At 51.6% G+C, this 20,530-nt stretch overlaps 6 protein-coding genes across 6 annotated transcripts; 4 read left to right on the forward strand and 2 right to left on the reverse strand.

Moving 5' to 3' along the window:
• Window positions 1–968: 968 nt before the first annotated feature.
• On the forward strand, window positions 969–3,772 carry BDW70DRAFT_159536 (calpain-like protein; the record flags this gene model as incomplete). The annotated part of the gene is made up of 7 exons (XM_073740712.1): window positions 969–1,418; window positions 1,479–1,665; window positions 1,712–1,976; window positions 2,029–2,289; window positions 2,336–2,441; window positions 2,490–2,681; window positions 2,729–3,772. 7 exons carry the CDS (start codon window positions 969–971, stop codon window positions 3,770–3,772), a joined length of 2,505 nt encoding a protein of 834 aa, XP_073596383.1.
• A 125-nt stretch (window positions 3,773–3,897) lies between these two features.
• On the forward strand, window positions 3,898–6,072 carry BDW70DRAFT_44317 (uncharacterized protein). Its single transcript, XM_073744019.1, has 2 exons — window positions 3,898–4,281; window positions 4,339–6,072. The coding sequence occupies exons 1-2, from the start codon at window positions 4,082–4,084 to the stop codon at window positions 5,747–5,749; spliced, it is 1,611 nt and encodes a 536-aa protein (XP_073596384.1). The 5' UTR covers window positions 3,898–4,081; the 3' UTR covers window positions 5,750–6,072.
• Window positions 6,073–6,404: 332 nt separating this feature from the next.
• Window positions 6,405–9,020, forward strand: BDW70DRAFT_149912 (uncharacterized protein; the record flags this gene model as incomplete). The annotated part of the gene is made up of 4 exons (XM_073739086.1): window positions 6,405–6,609; window positions 6,664–7,435; window positions 7,715–7,890; window positions 7,945–9,020. The coding sequence occupies 4 exons, from the start codon at window positions 6,405–6,407 to the stop codon at window positions 9,018–9,020; spliced, it is 2,229 nt and encodes a 742-aa protein (XP_073596385.1).
• A 1,053-nt stretch (window positions 9,021–10,073) lies between these two features.
• On the reverse strand, window positions 10,074–12,176 carry BDW70DRAFT_149913 (Zn(II)2Cys6 transcription factor; the record flags this gene model as incomplete). The annotated part of the gene is made up of 5 exons (XM_073739087.1): window positions 10,074–10,869; window positions 10,915–11,051; window positions 11,096–11,305; window positions 11,352–12,065; window positions 12,114–12,176. 5 exons carry the CDS (start codon window positions 12,174–12,176, stop codon window positions 10,074–10,076), a joined length of 1,920 nt encoding a protein of 639 aa, XP_073596386.1.
• An 899-nt stretch (window positions 12,177–13,075) lies between these two features.
• Window positions 13,076–14,090, forward strand: BDW70DRAFT_149914 (SDR family NAD(P)-dependent oxidoreductase; the record flags this gene model as incomplete). The annotated part of the gene is made up of 3 exons (XM_073739088.1): window positions 13,076–13,144; window positions 13,233–13,510; window positions 13,583–14,090. 3 exons carry the CDS (start codon window positions 13,076–13,078, stop codon window positions 14,088–14,090), a joined length of 855 nt encoding a protein of 284 aa, XP_073596387.1.
• A 134-nt stretch (window positions 14,091–14,224) lies between these two features.
• Window positions 14,225–20,039, reverse strand: BDW70DRAFT_44377 (DNA-binding ATPase). Its single transcript, XM_073744020.1, has 2 exons — window positions 14,635–20,039; window positions 14,225–14,584 (listed from the first exon to the last, which is right to left on the reverse strand). The coding sequence occupies exons 1-2, from the start codon at window positions 19,860–19,862 to the stop codon at window positions 14,290–14,292; spliced, it is 5,523 nt and encodes a 1,840-aa protein (XP_073596388.1). The 5' UTR covers window positions 19,863–20,039; the 3' UTR covers window positions 14,225–14,289.
• Window positions 20,040–20,530: the final 491 nt, after the last annotated feature.

Genomic DNA, 20,530 nt, shown 5'->3' on the forward strand with positions numbered 1-20,530 from the left:
GAAGCGGCTCGGGCAACACCAACCAGAGGGTGTAGGTCATCATTGGTGGATGTCCGTTCAGCCCTGCCAAACCATCAGCTCGAGTCTCGACGGTCGACACAGCCTCAGGCAAGTAACAGTATCAGGCAAGGCCTTCACAGAAACGACGCTAGTTGAGCGATTAAACATGTTGGGAAACTCTGCTCCGACCGTGAACCAGTCAGCTGCTGCAGCTAATCTTCGAACGGTTTCATGGTCCGCTGCGTCCGAGCACCTGCATTCCACCGCTGAAGCCTTATCATCATTCGGGGACCATTGTCGACTATTCTTGTCGAATCCGTCCCTCATGCTGTCCTACGCCGGCACGCTGCGAGCCTGTGTTATTCTCAGCGCGGTTTGAACTTGGCCTTGCATTTGGTCCTTCTCCAGGGCAAGGGGTTTTGCTTTTTGGCCCCTTAGCTTAGTCTCCGAGACACAGCAGCCCGTCAGCAAGAATGCTGGCAGCCCATTGGAAATCAAGGGCTGATGTCAAGGAAGTTTCTGTGCTCGTGTTTAATAATGGTAACCGAGCCGGTGCTATTTTTTCCATCCGTGCTCAGCCCCGGCTGATCAACGTGGACTCCCTGGCGGGCCATGCACCCTTCAGGCCAAGCATTGTTTGCATCTGAAACACTGAGCGACCAATCTACCGGTTGTCGAGTGCTGGTTGCGGACCCAAAATCATGTCATCAATGTCGATTGGTTGAATTATAGAATGCAAGTATTAATGTTATTGGTTTTTTGAGCAGATCGCTTTTCTCCAAGAACCATTTTGCTCAGCCGCCATAGCGGGCAAGCGGGGCTCTAACGAACAATACCAGCTTATATATTGAGGGAGCCGTGCTGCAATCCTTCGTCTTTGTCAACAAGCTTCGTATTCTTTTTTATAGATTAGTCGTCTTTAGAAGCCAGACTTTGCGATTCCTTCTCACGCGCAAAAATATACGGCGATGGCGACTTTGGACCGCGAGGACGACTTCACGGACATGGTTTACACTCCTCCCCTCTCGACTCGCTCCCGCTCCAACAGTAGACTGCGCGGGAGGCCTCAGCAGCCGCCACAAGAAAATTTGAAACAATTCTGGGAGCAATTCAACTCTAGGTTCCCGGGCAAGGTGTACACCGTCTTGCCAGACAATCCGTATGCGAGAACCAAGGCGGCTCGCGCCCCGAAGGGCATCATCAAGGGACAAGATGCCGGCAAATCCTACGAACAAGCTCGCAAGGAATGTGAGCGGGCTGTCAATCGTATTGCAAAGGAATGCAGACGCCTTAATCAGAAATATTCAGACCCGCATTTCGATATTGAAATGGACTTGAAAGGTGGAACCCGGAATTGCTTGGATGGCCTCGACAAGCAGAATGATGAGATGCGCCCGATGGGGGTGAAAAGAGTTACTGTAAGCCATCACATTCGAAATAAATCCATTCCATAAACTGACTATATCGTCCGACTGCAGGAGATATTCGAGAAGCCTCAGTTCTATGTTAACGGGCCGACAGCCTCAGATGTGCGCCAGGGCCGTGATGGAGATTGCTGGTTCATGGCTGCGCTTTGCACAATGGGAAACAAGGAGGGACTGATAGAGAAGATCTGTGTCCACCGAGACGAAGGAGTCGGTGTTTACGGATTTGTCTTTTACAGAGGTTGGTTATCCCCAAAGTGTTGTTGAAGCTATCTAATGCTTTACAGATGGCGAGTGGCAACAATGTATTGTGGATGACAAGCTCTACCTGCGTGCTGCTGACTACGACGAGTCGATCGATGAGCGCCCAGTTTGGGACAACATCAACCGCAAAGATACCGAGGAAGAGTACCGCAGAGCCTTCCAAGTGGGGTCGAGAGCTTTGTACTTTGCACAGTGTGTGGACGAAAACGAGACATGGCTCCCACTGCTGGAAAAAGCCTATGCCAAGGCACATGGTGATTACTCTGCCATCGAAGGAGGTTTTGTTGGGTAGGTATCTTTGTATACCTGGAGACAGAGGGGCTCAGCTAACTATTCACAGTGAGGCAGTTGAAGACTTGACCGGCGGCGTGACGTCGGATCTCCTCACCAGCAACATCTTGGACAAAGACAAGTTCTGGAATGAGGAGCTCATGCAGGTCAACAAAGAATTCCTATTTGGCTGTGGCACTGGCCTGTACTCAAACTGGCTCACACCAAACCATCGCGGACCGCCAAGAGACAGAAAGGGTATTTCCGAGAACCATTCTTATTCCATCATGGACGTTAAAGAGATTGATGGAGTACGCTTGGTGAAACTAAGGTATGCATAGCCGCGAACGGTGGCGCAACTCAGCTAACTGAATCAGGAATCCTTGGGGGAAGAAAGAATGGAACGGCGCCTGGAGTGATGGGTCTGAGCAATGGACACCTCAGTGGATGGAGAAGCTGAACCATAAATTTGGCAATGATGGCGTACGTTTCAATGCTCCAGCAGACCAGCAGGTACTAACATGCCTGCAGTTCTTCTGGATCTCGTACGAGGATCTACTGAAAAAGTACCAACATTTCGACCGCACCCGGTTGTTCGGACCAGAATGGACGATTACGCAACAGTGGACGAGCTTGAACGTCCCTTGGTCTGCGGACTACCATACTACCAAGTTCAGGCTGAACGTTACCAAGGCCGGGCCAGTTGTCCTTGTTTTATCTCAGGTCAGTCCTCCAACGGTACACAACGGACACTCGTTGACATAGAACAGTTGGATACACGCTACTTCAAAGGTCTTATTGGCGAATATGACTTTGTTTTAAAATTCCGTCTTGAGAAAGAGGGCGAGGACGATTACATCGTGCGGAGCGTCAACAACTCCCTCATCTCTCGCTCTACTAATGCCGAGGTTGACCTTGAACCTGGATCGTACCACATCCTCATGAAGATCACGGCCTACCGATGTGGCTCCGAGTCCACCGAGGAGACGGTCAGACGTCTTGCGTCGACCCGTCGAGAAAAGCTTGTTCAGATTGGCCTCTCATACGATCTCGCACATGCCAAGGGCATTGTCCACGAAACTGAAGCAGAGAAACAAGAACGTGAGGAGCGCGAGTACCGTCGCAAGGCTGCAGAGCGGAAGAAGCTGCGAGAAGAAACGAAGAAGAGGCTCCAACGCGAGTGGATCCGCAACCAGAAGCTTGCGGCACGCAGGGCAAGGGCTGAAGAGAGACTCACAGCGAAAGCCGCCAAACTCCAAATCAGCGACCAAAATGCTGGGTCTGAGCGAGTTCTCTCCGAGAGCCCCGTTGAATCGCCGTCCGACATGAACGGCCATGCAAATGGCACTGACGTGCCGGCCGAGAACGGCTCAGTGCCGAGCATCAGATTCGACGAATCTCATATGGTACTTACGCCCCAGTCTTCGCACGACACATACTCGATGCGGTCCTGCCGCCAGCGCTCAACAAACTCCATTAGCCGCCATCGCCGCCGCACGCACAACCGCGACCAAGACTTGCTGGAAGGATTTGAGTTCGATTCAGATATTGATATGCCTCCAGAGGAGCCTCTCACAATCAGAGCACCCAGCACGCAGACGTCACTCAGCGACGGGCTCGATAGCACGACCGATCCGTGGAATGCAGTGTGTGTGGTCGGGCTGCGAGTGTACTCCAAGGACGAAATGCTTTCTCTTGAGGTCGTTCGTCCTGTTCCTGAGCATGAGACCGAGGCTGCGCTCGACATCGATGATCCGGCTCTCAGTGCGACATCCGAGAAGGGTTCGCGGTTGTTCGCTATGCAGTTTGAATGATCGTTGTGGCTTTCTATATGATCTACTAATTCCTCAGCTTAGGCTGTTTGATGTATACAATTTCGGATAGATATCGCCCTTCGTCTTGCGTTCTGGCGTGCAAAAGTAACTTTAGTGTGAAATATATTACTGCTTCATACTCATCTTCCACACAGCTCAAAGTCATGTAGCGGCAGTAGAGTGCAGTGCTGCCTAAGAAATATGGCTACTCAGTACCGAAGAGGTTTAGTGCGGCAGTCATATCTTCCGCTTTGAAGTTCGCGCCCCTGCGGCCTGAAGTTATGCTCAATACGATGATTATAAGGTGACATGCGGTGCTTCGGCTCTTCGGTACTCGTCTCGCTGCCTCGATTGCGCGTTTGCGGAGTCTCAGGGTCGAGAAGCCGGAATATTTTACACAGTCTGGGTCTTCACCATCGCCCTCTTTTCAAGTCCGCGAGATCCGCGTCCACAAGCATTGATGGAGTCTACGATGTTCCCGTTGGAGGTAATGGATTCGTTCACCTAAGGTACCTACTCTGGAATTAGAGTCTGTATCACAGATGATGTGTCTAACTGTGTGTTAGTGTGGTTCAACCAAAAACTGCAGATCGGGCCACTGCAAATGTGATTATCAACCTTCCCAGAGGGCCACTCCTCCACGCTGTACGTGTTACAGATAAGCCTCAAAGTAACGGATCTGAGACTGGTCCTAGTCGTCGCCGTCCAGACGACGCGGTCTCTGACCAGGCGCTGGCAGACAAAACCTCTTCTACCGTGGTTACAATCAACTACCGTTTGGGTGAGATGCCATTCGATGAGAACCAAGTCCCGCTACACTCACGGTTGCAAATACAGCGTGGTGAAGCCGAACCCCAACCCCTGTACTACCGCTACCCAACCCCAGTCCATGACACCCTGGCCGGACTCGACTGGGTCTTGGAGAACCTCCAGCCCATGCGGCTAGGCGTCGTCGGCACACACATTGGCGGCTCTCTAGCCCTCATGCTAGCTCTCACCGAACCACGTTCTATACATGCGGTTGCTGCATTAGAGCCTGTCTGTGACTGGACCGCCCTGGACGAGTACTGCACTTCATCTACTTCTTCCGCCACTAGCCGTAGGAGAAGACATGCTCCAATGGATTTAGTTCCGCTTCTAGAAGCTCGCGAAAGATTTTTTGCGAGCCATGAGCGGTACTTTGATTCATTTGCTTCGCCAATCCTGTTCCTGAGGTCTCCGGGGAAGGATACACCCAAGGTGTTTCCGCGGTATCGAACCGGTCCAGAGTACCCAGTTCCTGTGCGTGTGGTTGGAGATGATGACCCTGAAGAGGAGCTTGATTTATGGGACCCCTACGAACTATACGATGAGATAGACCTTTCGAACAGTAAGAGCTCAACTCTCAATTCTTCGGGCCAAGAAGCTCACCCGCCTGCCCGCCGTCGCAAGGCCCTCTCCCGATGGCCTCCATATGGCTTGGACTATGGTAACTCCGGCCCACCCGAAAGGTACAGCCGCCAGCCTATTAAGCGACTCGATGTCACCCTTCCCTGGGTCCGTATCTTTACCTTCGCCGACCACCAGTCTAAGGAGAGCACAAGCTCGAGTGCAACTGTCCTTCCGAAAGCATCAACTCCAACATCGCAAGTAAGCGAGGTAGACGGCACACAAGGACAAAAAGCGCCGACCAGACGCAGACGGACGCGAAATGACACCGTACTATCCCACCAAGCTACAGAAATGGTGGACGTAATGCGCCGTGCTTGTTTCATTGGTAAGGAAAGTGGTTTCGCTGAGAAGAGGGTTACTCTCTCTTCTATCGGTGTTTCTGGCTCTGATACCTCTACATCTGGTGCCGCGACCAGCGCTTCTGAGCAGCCCGAATATCTGTCTGAGGCTATAATAATGCGCACTGGGAGTTGGCTTGCGGAGACACTTGATTTAGACGTCAAAAATAACTCCAAGGCGGATAATACCAGTACACGCGACCGATGAGAACCTGGAAGCTCGCATTATTTCGGCATGTAACCTTTGTTCTGCGGCAATGGTTTGAGCAGAAGTTGTGTCTTCCATATTTCGCGTTTCCGCAGGCTCGAGCGCCACGATAGCAAGCGCACTAGCTATCTTCGAGACGCACGAGCGGTCGGACTGCGATATGTTCTCGACTTTAAACCGCGATAGGGACCTTACGAAAGTGCCCAGCAACGGCAGTTCACGACAGACGCCGGTAACGGAGCTCGTCGCGCTTCGGGGCTGAGCTGGAGAGGTAGTGGAACAGCTTGCAGTTAACGGAGAGAGGCTTTTTCGCGGAGAAGGCAATCATGGAGATGGAATGTCTATGCGAGCGTTAGCCGAGGCGAGATGATACCGGAATGCATTCGATGCAGCAGTGGTTAGTGTATATACGAGATCACGGTATGCGGAAGACCGCAGTCATGTAGCTTTTGTATCATATAAACGATGGATCAAGCGCTCGGTCGGGAGACGTGTAGCTTTTTTCGAGGTCAATGGTCGGCAGGAATTGACAGAGCACAGAGAAATTAAGTGGTGAAAACGCGACTCCGACTTGACTTTCCCCCACAATGGCCTCCATCAACTAAGGGGTTCAATTTCAATCTAGATTCGATTCTTACCACTTGGGATGTCGAGTATGTACCACGATCACCCCGTGAGATCTTTCCAGGATCTCATCGGGTTCAGCGGCCTCATCTCTCACGCAATCCGCCACCCCCTGGACTTCCACCACAGCGTCGGTCCCACGCTCAGCGAACTCAGCGGAGGCCTGCTGAGCTCGTCTTTTGATCCAGAGCGGGACCTTCGTGGGCTCTCAGGAAAGGTCATCTTCGTTACCGGAGGTCAGTTGCGAACCTGAATCTTCCCCGCACCGGCGTCCTAATCGTTGGCAACAGGTAACACTGGTCTCGGCAAAGAAACCGTCCTCCAACTCGCTCGACGCCGTCCAGAGCGTATCTACCTCGCTGCGCGAACAACAATAAAGGCAACAAACGCGATTGCCTCGATCCAGGAGGCTCTCCCGTACCGGGCGGACATCCGACACATTCCCCTCGATCTCGCATCGTTCGCGTCTATCCGTGCGGCAGCAAAACAATTCCAGGCAGAATGTGACCGGTTGGACATCCTGATTCTCAATGCCGGCGTCATGGCCCACCCGCCGTCCCTCACGGAGGAAGGGTACGAGGTCCATCTCGGAACGAACCACATCGGCCACTTTCTCCTCACCAAACTGCTCCTCCCCACTCTCCGCGAAACTGTTTCCCGCTCTAAATCCCCAGACGTGCGAGTCATCACGCTAAGCTCGCTAGCGGCCAATACCGCACCATCATACGATTCCATCACGTCCACCCCCGCGCTGCTCAGTCTCAGCTGGGGTTCGCGGTATGGGGCGTCCAAGGCGGCCAACGTGCTCTTCGCTGCGGAGCTGGCTCGGCGGCACCCCGAGATTCTGTCGGTGTCTGTCCACCCGGGCGCGGTGGTGACGGATCTATACCAGCAGACTAGGAAAGCAGGCCTTTTCTATGAGGCGAGCATCGGTCTCATGATGAAGTTCTTTCGAAGCATTCGCACCGGGGCATTGACCCAGATTTGGGCCGCGGCCGCGCCGAGAGAGCAGCTGATCAATGGCGGATACTACGTTCCGATCGCGGTCAAGGGAGTCTCACGGTACGAGAAGGATGTGGAGATGGCGCGAGCGCTCTGGGAGTGGACAGAGAGAGAGATTGCAAAACATTAATGATATACTGACATCTATTGTTTTGGAGGCCTTTGGTATAGTTTGGCCATACATTCGGGAAATCCCAGGCTATGGGTCGGATATTCCGTTTGCCGCTCTCCACGTGGGGATTGTGGGGAGCATCTATACCTGCTATAAGTTATCGGAATTCCCAGCTCTCTTCACACTCAGTAGCTGTAGTTACAACTTCCAATTGCGATCAAAATGAGTTACCACCAATATCTCCCCGATCTAAGTCTTCCGCGCTTCCAGGTGATGCGCAATCAGGATGCGCACGAGTACGCGGAGGCCTTCAAGAAGGGCCGGACCCCGCCCTGGCTGCACGCTCTCTACATGCACTGGAAAGATCTTGCCCAGGAGCCATTCAAGGGGGTGACAACTGACGGTACTTGATCGATTCGATTGTCAGAAGGAGAGTTTCGGTGCTAATAACGTGCAGGAAACGTCCGCCCCAACCTCTTCACTCTCCAGGACGAACAAGTCCCCATCGACACCATCGTCTCAGCAACAAAACACCTCCTCTCTCTTCTCTCACCTGATCAGCAAAAGACACTCAGCTATCACATTGACTCCCCCGAATGGCGCACCTGGTCGAACCCCGAGTTCCTCCTCAGCCACAAAGGCCTGCGCCTCGACGAAGTCACCCCTGAAATCCGCGATGCCATACTGGCCGTCTTACAGGCAACTCTCTCCCCAGAGGGCTACGATAAGGCGATAAAGGCCATGCGGATAAACCACTTCCTCGGTGAGCTCGTGGAATCCCCGCGCGTCATGAACGAGTACTCCTACAATTTTGTCCTCTTCGGGAACCCCTCAACCACAAGACCCTGGGGCTGGTCTTTCTACGGCCACCATCTGTGTCTGAATATCTTCCTGTATAAGAGCCAGATCGTCGCGTCGCCGTGGTTCACCGGCGCCGAACCAAATTTGATTGATTCAGGCCCGTACAGCGGAACCCGCATTTTGCACGTCGAAGAAGCACTCGGTCTCAAGCTCATGCAGTCTCTGGCTCCGCACATTCAAAAGAAGGCGCAGACCTACGCGCTCATGAAAGACCCCGCCATGCCGCCGGGCCGCTGGAACCGCGACGACCAGCGCCACGTCTGCGGCGCCTACCGCGACAACCGGATCGTGCCGAACGAGGGTGTTCCTGTCACCCTATTCACCGGAGACCAAAAATCCACTCTCTACGAGATCCTAAATCAGTACCTTTTATATCTCCCCGCATACGCACGTGCCCTGCGAATCGCCCATATCAAGCAGTATGAGTCTGAGACGTATTTCTCATGGATTGGCGGGTATGGAGACAACGACCCGTTCTACTTCCGGATCCAGTCGCCTGTTATTCTGGTGGAGTTTGATCATCACTCGGGTGTGTTTTTGAATAATGAGGAGCCTAAGAAATTCCATATCCATACGTTGCTGAGGACACCAAATGGGGGCGACTATGGGTTTGCATTGAGGCCGTTGGTGCCGCCGGTTGAGGATGCGAATGGGAAAGAAATTACTTGGTAGATTTAGCCTGTACATAATGCTTACATGAATCAAAGATGAGCGGTTTGCGCGTATCAACTTAGCGGGTGTATGAAAGCCGGTTTTGCAGAAGAATGGGCTGCTGGGCAGGACCGTCTGGGCCGCGCCAAGCTCGCTGCCCTCTGAAGAAGGGCATAATAGAGCGTCAAGGTTGAAGGCAATACTACAGTGGGAGCCTGAAAATCTGGAAACGATATGAAACTTAGCAGGCAGGGAGCCCACAGCCAGCGAAGCCCAATATTCCTTATGGATCATTTAAGAGCCCGGAATATTCTACCTCACTGTACTGAGAGGTTCTGTTTCTGCTCGAATTAAGATAGCAACCGAGTATGTTCTTGTCTTCAAGTCGGAGCCTTATGTTATGGCTTCTTCATTGTTCGTCGGTGCCTTTGAAGACTCAGACCGCCAGCTTCGCCCTGCCTACGCCTCCAGATAAATACTAATACTGCGAATTCGCGCTTGGCATCTTACTAGCGAGATAATTTACCCAATATGAAGCTGCCTAGGAGTATATCTGTGATTTCTGCGCGGCTGTCATCTTCTGCGCCGGCCTACATGGTTAGGGCTGATCTGTCACGTGAAATACATGGTCAAACGGACGAAGTAGCCAATACTAAATGATCATTTGACAACATGTTTTATACTCATTTCGACCCAGTAATTAAGAGGATTGATTGGTTGGGCCGTGCTGAGCCGTAGCAAATCCAAAAACGACCCCAGGCCAGTTTCAATCCAATAGCATCTTTCAGACCACGAGGGATTGCGATTGCTTCCCACGCTGTTCGACGCAATTGGTTATCTCTATACTGTAAATCCCAGCATCCGGTATTGTGGATATATTTATTCAGACTTTGTGTTTTGGCTTTAACAATTCTTTCTAGTGGGAGTTGAGTGACCGAAAGCGAGTCGTGCCAGACCCAGCCAGGCCGACTGTATATGCCCCTATACAAGTACTCTGCGCTAAAGGCTCCCTCTGCAAAATCGCTTGGGGCATGCGCTGCAGCCTTGCAACGGCCTGAGCCACGCAGCTGGTTACTACCACATCTGATCCCACGTAGCATCGTTCAATATGTCGAAGAATCCATAATCAACAGGCAACGAGTCTACGGGCATAGACAGTTCCAAATGGCTGGGCAATGAATTTATCGGACTTAGCTGTGGTACTCCGTGTTCATGCAGTTCAAAAAAATTATAAGACAGTTCGGCACTCGTGTCCAGCGGAATTGTAGCATCGAAATCACTTTTGTCAGCAGGGTTGAGTTGTGTCGCTGTAGAGAACATTTCGTCGGATGTAGCCGAGAGGCAGAGTTTACGAAGATTGCGCGCAATATATTTGGCCGGACTCCACGAATTGGATAGTTCATCAAGCACAGTTAGGCAAAAATTCAGCTTATTCTTCAGCGAGGCGATAGCGGGTGAGACCAAGCTTGTTTTGGCTTCAACTTCGACTTCAGCTAGCAGAACTAAAGCAGCAGATAATGTACAATGGGTTGCCGTGATAGGACTTTTCTGGAAGCCGCCAAAGACGTGACGATATTTTTGGGCAGTGAGGCAGATTGCTCTGGCTGATTCACGGCTTGCCGTCGAGGCAATGTTGACTGCTTCGCGATCCGTTTCGGGTTGCTTTCTTGTGATGTATGGCTTAGCTAGGAGGATTCTTGTAGTATGATAGACCATATGGAGGGTGTAGGCTTGGGGATAGGTGTTTGGGGTTGGGCGATTGATTCGGAGTTCGGTTGGTAGATCATAGAACCATGATCTGAGGTCAAGCAGACAAGAATGGAGGAAAGAAGACCGCTGATGCTCTTTCAATAGGGGCTTCGGGGCCCATCTGAAGGTGTTAGTTGCTCGTAAGCGTGTTCAGTGGCTTACTTACAGTGACAGTATAATCCTTTCCTGTATTTGGCTAATGCCAATTATTGCTCGTCGTAGCTGCTTAAATTCTTTCTGGGCGGGGCTATTTGTATCCATCACTTCGTCATCCTCTGGCGCTTTGACAGCCCCTTGCGAGGTCTATAGACGTCAGAGCTCATTCAAGGATAGACTAAAGAGCGTACCAGCATAGAGCAAATCCGTCCAGTGTAATTAGAAGACAGTTTATCATGGAAGTATAAAGACCAATAAATCTGCCTTCGCAGCTGAATTTCTCGGTGTGATAAGATATTCATCTCTTGAAATCCGGCAGGGTCCAGGTTCAAGCCCATATCAAGGCACAACCGGTTCGCCATTCCGTGGTGGAGCCAGCCCGCGGCGTCTGCGCCAGTCGCCTGGTCATGTAAGTACGCTAAATATCATACGACAGGGATCGCTCACTATATAAAACATGCCCAATATAACCAGGGCCTGGATTGTCGTTAGACTGGGGGTTTCCATCTCCTTGCCAAGAAAGTTCTTTGCGTGCTCAAGGAAGAGTTTGCCTGCTGTGTTGGGATCACTAGGATCTAATCGGACATCCACGCGGTCTGTAAACCGCGATCCTAATGCAAGAATACTGAAATGTAGCAGCGGACTCCAGTACCGACCGCCAGAACTCATATCCTCGCGGAAAAGACGTTCGTCAACCACAGAAAACCACGGGTGTTCCCAAGTAAAGTACAACCCGATCAGGTGATCTTGTATGTGTTCGGGGATCCCGATCTCAGCAGTGACCGCGTCGGCACGGTCACAATACGCAATCGAAGGAACGGTCTCTTCGGTATGTAGAGCGGACGAGCTCTGGAACTGGAGCCGGCCACTCGTCGGCCCGAAATAGCGCAGTTCGCCATCCTTCTCGAAATTCAGCGACTCTTCAAATGCAAGCTTACCCTCAAAACTCTCGGTGAGTTCATCTATCGCCTGCCCGCCTTCGTTGTCTTTCCGTGGGTCAATGCCGTGCCGCTCTAATAGGCGCTCCAGTGAATCAATCTTTTGCCTCAGCGAAAGCACATACGCCTTGGAGGCTGGTCTTCGGCCATCTTCAGCAGTGGAGTATTGGCATGAGATCTGCCAGTGGACACATCTGGAGCAAGCGGGTTTCTTGCCGTCACACTGTTGAGAGTGTTAGCATGGCTCGGTGAGTGACCTTGCTAGAAGAACCTTTGCGCGGCGGCGCCGACACTCTTCACAGGCTCTAGGAGTATATTTTCCCCGGTGAGACATTTGTCCAAGCATATTGAAAGAAGAGAGCGACCTCGAAGTGACTCGAGTAGAGGTAGCTTACTATAGCTGCTGAATAATCGAATCGGCAATCAGCCAATCATCTTCGCCTTCCTTCTCAGTCTTGTTCCACCTCAAGCACGGTCAGTCTGTTCAGGTATTCATGGATAGTGGCTAGTTCTCGCTTGAGAAAGTACTGCGAGTCCAGCGGTTGATGAATTAAAACACGATTCCGCGGAGATTGTGTCGGTATTGAAGTAAGTACGCTGTTCCTGGCAGTCGCATTACGCACATATAACTGACGGCTTTTATCCAAGAGCTACTTCCGAATTGGCAAGGGAGATTTGCTGGATGCCCAAATTAGTGCATATCTTTGGTCTGCATTGAACCTGCTCACTCAGAGTTGCTTGATAAATACTGGGGAAGACCTTTCCAGGCTTCTTGGGCTTTGATCGCGCCATGAAAGAAGCCGTATCAACCTCACTTGACCCTTCGCGTGCGCAAAGCAAGAGACGCTTTGCGTGTACTCTCGATCACAAGTACACTGAGTCTTAAGGTTGGTTATAGGCCATGTCTGGCATGTTCAAGTGCTTCCGACACCGGTTATAGCTGAAATGTGGAAACTCAAGACCAGGTTCATTAACATGCCACTCGTCATACTTTATATTCCTACCTGTATGTCTGGTCGATACGTACTAACTCATTTGTGGACAAATTAGTACTGCATAATTATATATTGTGCCTGCCCATCCCCCGCGTAGACTGTAAGCCGACCCCATCTCGGGCTAACATCACCGCGAGACCCCGAGCATCTCCACCTCCACTCATATCCCCTCAACACCTCAATCTGTCCATCTTGTTCTCTTCGCATCCTCTCAACTTCATCAGCAGTCTGGAACAGAATGTCTCTCCCCCAGCTCTTGAATGGCAAAGTCGCCGCGATCACCGGCGGGCTGACCGGAATCGGCCGCGTACGTATCCCACTCAACCCCATCGACCCCTCAACCCTGCAACATCGACCAGGAATCTCTATAGCAGAACGCTGCTGACATAGTTTAGGCGATCGCCCTCGAATACCTCCGACACGGCGCCTACGTCGCCGTCAACCACCTCGGTGGCTCCAATGACGAGCCCCTCCTGACCGCCCTGAAAAAGGACGTCTCGGAGCTCCTACAACAAACCTCCCAAACAGACAAAGAGCGCTTCATCACCGTAGCAGGGGACATCTCCAAGCCCGAGACAGGGACGGAATTTATCGAGAAAACTGTGCAAGCGTTCGGAAGACTTGATGTGTTCGTAAGTAATGCGGGTGTTTGCCGCTTTGAGGAGTTCCTCGAGTAAGTGTTCTTCTCCCTTTATTGCTGGATTATTGTAAGTGAACGGGTTAAAAAATACTGATCATTGGACAGTGTAACCCCCCAGCTCCTCAACCACACTATAACCACCAACCTGACTGGCGCGTTCTACGCCGTGCAAGCCGCCGCCAGGCAAATGGCCTTCTCGCAGTCCCCGGCCGGAGGCTCAATAATTGGTATATCGAGTATCTCCGCGCTCGTCGGCGGCGGGCAGCAAACGCACTACACACCTACAAAGGCCGGTGTATTATCGCTGATGCAGTCAACAGCCGTGGCGTTGGGGAAGTACGGGATTCGATGCAATGCGCTCCTGCCGGGGACAATCCGCACACAGCTGAATGATGAGGATATGAGTGATCCAGTCAAAAGAAAGTATATGGAGGGGAGGATTCCGTTAGGGAGATTGGGCCAGCCACCAGATCTGGCAGGGCCAGCGGTGTTTTTGGCGTGTGAGGGCTTGAGTGGTTACGTTGTAAGTTTCCTTCCCGTACTTAATTCTGATAAAGGTGCTGATGATTATAGACTGGGGCACAGATATTGGTGGATGGAGGGCTATTTGTGAATCTTCAGTGATGGCGCATGAGACGTTTGCATGCGCTGAATGGTTTGAAGCTCGAATTAAGTGTACATAAAATACAGGAGGTTTGGTAACCAAGCGTCTATCTTGGTCAATCGCAAATATCAAACAGAGAGTATCCACCAACTCCGAACCGAGAAGTAACCGCGCCAACGCCTTGCTACACGGTGAAATCGAAGACTGACTACCCTTTCATAGTAGACAAGAAAGAGTCCAGGTTGTACTCTTCCTGGTACTGTCGGTCGTCCCACAGCTCGCCGAGATCATCAAGCCACCCCTTCTTGCCCTTCTCCTTCAATTCGCCGTCAATGTCAACCATGTCGACCTCTTTGCCGCCTGTCTCTGTTGGTTTCTCTGCGTTTTCCGCTGTCTCGCCAAGATTGAACAAATCTAGCAGCTGATCTGTGTCCATCGTGTTCAGGCCCGCGTTCTGCTGGTTGACTACCGTCGATGCCACGTCGATCTTAAATCGTTGCAGACTAAAAAAGTTAGTATGCAGCTTACAAAACAGAAAATTAGGATTACTTACTTTAAGATCTTCTCTTCCAGTGTTCCTCGTGTAATCAATCGGTAGACATTCACCACCTTCTTCTGTCCGATACGGTGTGCTCGGTCCATGGCTTGAATATCCTTCTGCGGGTTCCAATCGTGCTCCACGAAGATCACAGTATCTGCACCTGTCAGGTTCAGGCCAAGCCCACCAACGCTGGTAGTCAGAAGCAAAACATCGTAGCTAGGGTCTGAGTTGAACCGGTTCACGATGTCCTGGCGCCGGGTGGCTTCTACGGCACCATCGAGACGGAGGAACTGCACAGAAGGTAGGAGTTTCTGAAGCACCTCGCTTTGCACAATGTCCAACATCTCTTTCATTTGACAGAACACCAAGGCTCGATGCGGGCTGACATAGCTAGCGCCTGCCCCCAAGTTGCCTTCAGTCGGCTCGACACCAATTCCACAGTCCAGAAGCAGATCCTTCAGAGCGCTAAGCTTAGGCGCGTGCGAGACGTCCCGGAGATAAGACTTTTTTTCTTGCAGGTATTGCTGGACCTCATTGTACTGCTTGTGTCCCTCTTTGACAACAAGAGCAGGCGAGTTGCAAAGACGGCGCATATATTGCAGGGCCTGGAAAATGTGCTCCTTATCGGCCTTTTCTGAACTTCCCATCTTTTCCTGCAGGGCCTTCTGCTCCTTCTTCGTGAAATCTTCGAACAGCTTCTTCTGCAGTTCACTGGGATCGCAGTAGTAGTTCTGGATAATCTTTGGAGGAAGATCATTCAATACCTCTTCCTTGAGACGGCGAAGGAGGAACGGAAGCACCTGTTTATGGAGCGCCTCAATCGCCAGAGCGCCCGCCTCCTGTTCCTTCGATGACTTGCTGAAACGACTTGTGGCGATCGGCTTCGCGAACCTGTCTAAAAATACCTTCTCTGTACCGAGGAAGCCCGGCATGAGGAAGTCAAACAGAGACCACAACTCCAACACGTTATTTTGGATGGGGGTTCCTGACAAAATCAAACGGTGGTTACTATTGATGCGTTTGACCGCCATTGTGACCTTGGCTTTGGGGTTTTTAATGAGATGTCCCTCGTCCAAGACACAGTAGTTCCAGCTAATCGGTCGGAGAACATCGTTGTCATTGCGGCAGATATCATAAGACGTCACGACTATGTCCGCATCAGCGAGAGAGCCCTGCAGCTTTGAACGCTCCGCGGGAGGCCCAACATATGCAACGCAGTTGAGGAACGGTGCATATTGTTTGACCTCCTGTTGCCAATGACCGGAAAGCGATGGAGGGCAGATAATGAGAGACGGAACCTTGCGCGACTCTGGTCTTTGTGTCTTAGCAAAGTCTTCGGCCCGCATATGATGGTCGCTTGCGACAATGCAGATCGTCTGTAGCGTCTTTCCAAGGCCCATATCATCGCAGAGAATTCCGTGAAGATTGTATCTGTTGAGGAAAGCAAGCCAGTTGACGCCTTCTTGCTGGTAAGGTCGTAGCTCTGCCTTGATCGCAACCGGTAACTTGAACTCTTCAACCTTGCGAGAGTCCAGCATCTGAGACATGAACTTTCTTTCCCGATCACGCCCTTCAAGCAGTTTCTCTGATAGTCCGGGAGGGTCTGGAATACCCGCCTCCAAGGGCACCAGTTTGACCAAAGTCGCAAAAGATGTCGTGGCAAGCAGTCTAACATCGTTGTCCGAGTCACTCATCCTTCCGAGAACCGGCACGACAAGGAAGATAACGTAAGGTAAGATGTTGTCCTCCATGACATGAATCAGATGATAGATGCACTCAACCGCTCCTTGACGATGGTGGACGTCCAGCGCATTGTTAATGGTTGGCAGCACTTTCTCCACCAGCATCGTCATACCCTCAACGGTTACAACACTACAGATTGTGGCGAAACACTTGGCTGCTGCATACCGAATAACAGACAAGCGGCATTGAAGAGCTTTGACGACAAGAGGCATGAGACTGACGACCCACGGATACAGGCCGGGGTCGAACTTGGGGAGCAGAGCTCTCAACGTCGATAGTCCATCAACAACCTCCTGGCCAAGGACGTTGTCGGAGTCGACGATGTTTGCCGGAAGGTCACCGGACAAGGCTTCCTTGAGAGGTCGCTCGACTAAAGATGCGAGGTTCGGAACCTTTTCTGTAAGCTGCGCTCCGAATTTCACAGCCAGTTGTTCAAGCGCGTCTTTCGCACCGCGGCGCATGATTCTTGCTTCTCTGGCCTCCTTCTCAAAGGTGGCAGCATCCGCGTGTTCGCGCCGATCCTCCTCCTTCCGGAGAGATAGGATTAATTCCTCATGTTCCTTGTTACGCTCGAACTCTGGGGTCTCAGATGTGTCAACGCAACAGTACTTGACCAGGTTACCAATGACCTTATCGACCGGGCCTCTCTTGGCCGCACTAGTGTAATACTCCACCAGAACCGCGACGGCGGTCGCAGAGCGCTGCTGAAGCTCGGCGCTCTCTTCCGTCTTGATGCTCTCCATCACTCCCTTAATGAGGTTACCGGGTTTCTTGGGGATTGCACCAAAATTTATCAGCGCGCCCGCAGCGGCTGCTTTAATTCGCATGTCCCTGGTGTCCCTTGCTTCTTTTGCAAAGTTGATCGCATTCTCTGCCGTAACTCTTGTCTCATTGAGGACTTTGGAGGCAGTAATACGCTGCGCAGGCGATAGGAGCCTCTTGAGCTTCTCAAAGTCTGGCCCAATGACCTCGTAGGCTTTCGCTAGTGAGAAAGCATTGGGGCCCGCATCTGGGTCCCCTTGCACAACAACAGCAAGAGAAGCCAGTTTCTCGGATCGAAGAAGCGGCGCGGTTTCCCGGAAAGTATTGAGCAATGAATGACACTGGGCGCGCGCGACACTCAGGTAGCACGAAATATCGCTATACCAAGGCGGGCGCTCTCCTTCGACGATGGTTTGGAGCTTTTCGCACAAAACACCCGCATACTTGCTGTCTGGTCCAGCAACCTTAGCATATTCCTCAATTATCATGGCTGAAGCAAGCTGAGATGAAGATGCGGGATGGCCGAGACCGCCCACGATTGTTTCCCAAAGGCTGTCAAGTCTGTTTTTATCCCAGAGTGATAGGAGTTCGCCGAGAGCTCTGGCAGCGTAGATTTTAGAGCGCAGCATTGTGTCCGCGCCGACCAGGTCAATATCACCCTTGAGCATGTGCGCATCGACATCGTGCGTGGAACTGGAGCTGGAAGCGGGAGGTTCCTTCTTCTCCGACTTGCGACCTCGTTTCTTGGGCCCATCTGTTGAGCTCGTGGTGGAAGTAGGGGACGCCTTTGCCGGAGGCGGTTGGACCATGGAAAAGGGTAAGCCAGACGGCTTGATAAAGAGCGAGGCATTCATAGGGATGGGGTAAAGGGGAACGCCGAAGGGTGCCATACTCAAAGCGAGTAGTGGCTGAATATGGTTCGGCAATTCCGGATCAGATTTAATTACGCCGCGGCTGTCTAAGGATTTGAGCAACTCTGACCAGACCTGAAGAGAGAGTATGAGAACATCTTCATTACGCTCAACCAATAGGTTCTGGAAAACCAGCCGCATTCCTTTACCGTCAACCCAGTCGTTGGTGCCCTCGCCCTCTAGCCGTAAGAACGTAGTGAGGGCACGGAGGACCGCAGAGCGTACACTGGTGATCGTATGACGCAAAAATGGATAGAGCCGGGGAACAAGATTGGCGAAAGACGACTCCGAATCCACGGCCGCGTTCTCTTTCATGGCGTCGAGAACTGGCTGGAAAGTACAAAGTTTTGCCAGAAGGTCCATAACGGAACCGGTACTAGCACTTAAGTCATCCTGAAGATTGGACAGGCAGTTCCACACTATGTTCATGAGGGATCCCAAGGTAGATTGCCTGGTGTTGACGAATTCTTCGGCTATAGGCACAAGTGTTGCAGCACTAACAGCACGAACGTCGTCATCATAATTGCCCAGTCCATGCATGACTGCTTCCAGAACCCCATCCATCAAATTGGAGTTCTTGACCAGAAGATCTTTTCGAACTGCTACCAAATACCTCAGGCCAATCATACCGCCATGACAGACCTCCCAAACGGGGCGGTCGAAGTGCAGGTCTGTCTGCATAATGAGCCGGTAAAGACATCTGTAAACACCCACGACGGACCGAGAAGGCAGATGCGACAAAAGGGCGCCTAGCGTCTGTCCTACTGTTTCCCGAATTGGAGCAACAACGTTGTCGGAGATGTAGTCACCAAAGCGATCCAACATCAGAACACAAAGCAGTCTGCAAGCAAGATCGTCCAGCCATTGTCGATTCAGCACATTGTTTTCAGCCCTAGTTTTTCCATGCAGCCGTCCTGCCCCGGAGCCTTGAATACGAATGACCTCTCGGAGGGCCATCGCCGCACCGTGCCGTACCTCCCAGTTGGGATCGAAAATATCCACCTTGAGGAATTCGCACATGCGTTCATACGGCCATGCAACGGTTTCAGTGTCTTCTGCAAGATCTGGCTGAATAATGGACTTGTCTGGAAGTGCTGCTCCCTTGAATTCGGAGACTATTTTAGATTCATCATCGTGGTCCGCCGGCCTCTCAAGAGAGAAATAATCCGGTTTTGCATCTCCATTCTGCCCGTCACCATACTCTGTTTTCACAGGATGGGGAGTGCTTATTGAAGGAGTCGTGACGTTCTCTGACTGGCGCCGAGACGATAGGTCGACTACTCGAACTTTGTTCGCGCCCAATCTCGCGATGTGTTTGCTTTTTCGCTTCAATTGATTCAGCTGCCTTCTGCTAAGCCCAGACTCCTCGCCATTGGCAGGCTCACTGGGTGAGGGTAATGGATGGGCGCTGGAGTTGAGGTGACTCTTCTCCTTCGGAGAGAAGAGTCTTGGCTCGGCCTCCTTCAAACCTGGCGTCTTCGGTAACAGCTCACTATCGTCAAGTAAGTCCTCGTCGGAACTTTCCCCCGCGAGACCCAGTCGCCGCGTTAGTGATTTTTTCTGGTGTTGTAGTCGAGCTGCAGAATCCATAGCTGCCAAGGAAAGTTCCTGGTCTTTGCTCCCGCTGCCCAGCAGCTTCCTGCCGCGTTTAAGGATGGAGACTAAATCCAGAGTTTCCAGTCGGAGTAGCTCATCAGCCACGGAGATTGGTTCTTCTTCCAACTTGACATTCACATCATCCACATCCTCTTCATCTTTCTTGACGTCCTCACCATCGTCCTGATTAGGGTCAAAAGTATCTGCATTAGCGACGATGAGACCCATTGCCTTGGCGGCAGCGGTCCGTGTATCCCATGATTTGGACTTGAGGTAGGGGAGAATGCGCCCGAGAAGGTTGAAGAGCTCATCTGGATGCTGTTTTTGAACATCAGCCAACTGTTGGGCGGCTGTGTTACGGATGAGAGGAGAACTGCCCGTCTCGAGTAACCTGTAGTTCGGGTCTAGTTAGCGCGATGATCGCAAGACTACCTACCGGCAGGTTGCTGATGAGTGAACTCACGTGACGAGACGGTCTAGTCTAGCGTGGCCGTTAGTGTCAGGTTATATTAGGAGCCACGCGGATCACTCACCTGGATGTCATGGCGGTCGTAAGATGAAGAGAGATTAAAGAGAATAAGTAGAGGTCAGGGTATTAAATAACGGTAGATGTGAAGAGAATCGAAGAGAAAACAATTTCCCGCGACGCGCCTCAGAGATAGAGAAGTACTGCTTTGTATTGATAAAATACTAGCAGAGTCGGATGCGCAAGGATGAGGCGACGGGAACGTAAGGTATACCAATTGGTCACTTGCACGTCGCAGCCATGGAGGTCAGTCAAGTAGAGGACAAGGTAAATAGGTAAGAGGCAGCGCAAAATAATTCAAAGATGAGTGGAGATAAAGACGTTGAGAGGCTGAAGGCTGAGCACCAGCCCATCGATCTGGAGTATACCA

The sequence above is a fragment of the Aspergillus foveolatus genome (assembly GCF_047715535.1).
Source record: "Aspergillus foveolatus strain CBS 279.81 unplaced genomic scaffold BDW70scaffold_21, whole genome shotgun sequence".
NCBI lineage: Eukaryota > Fungi > Ascomycota > Eurotiomycetes > Eurotiales > Aspergillaceae > Aspergillus > Aspergillus foveolatus.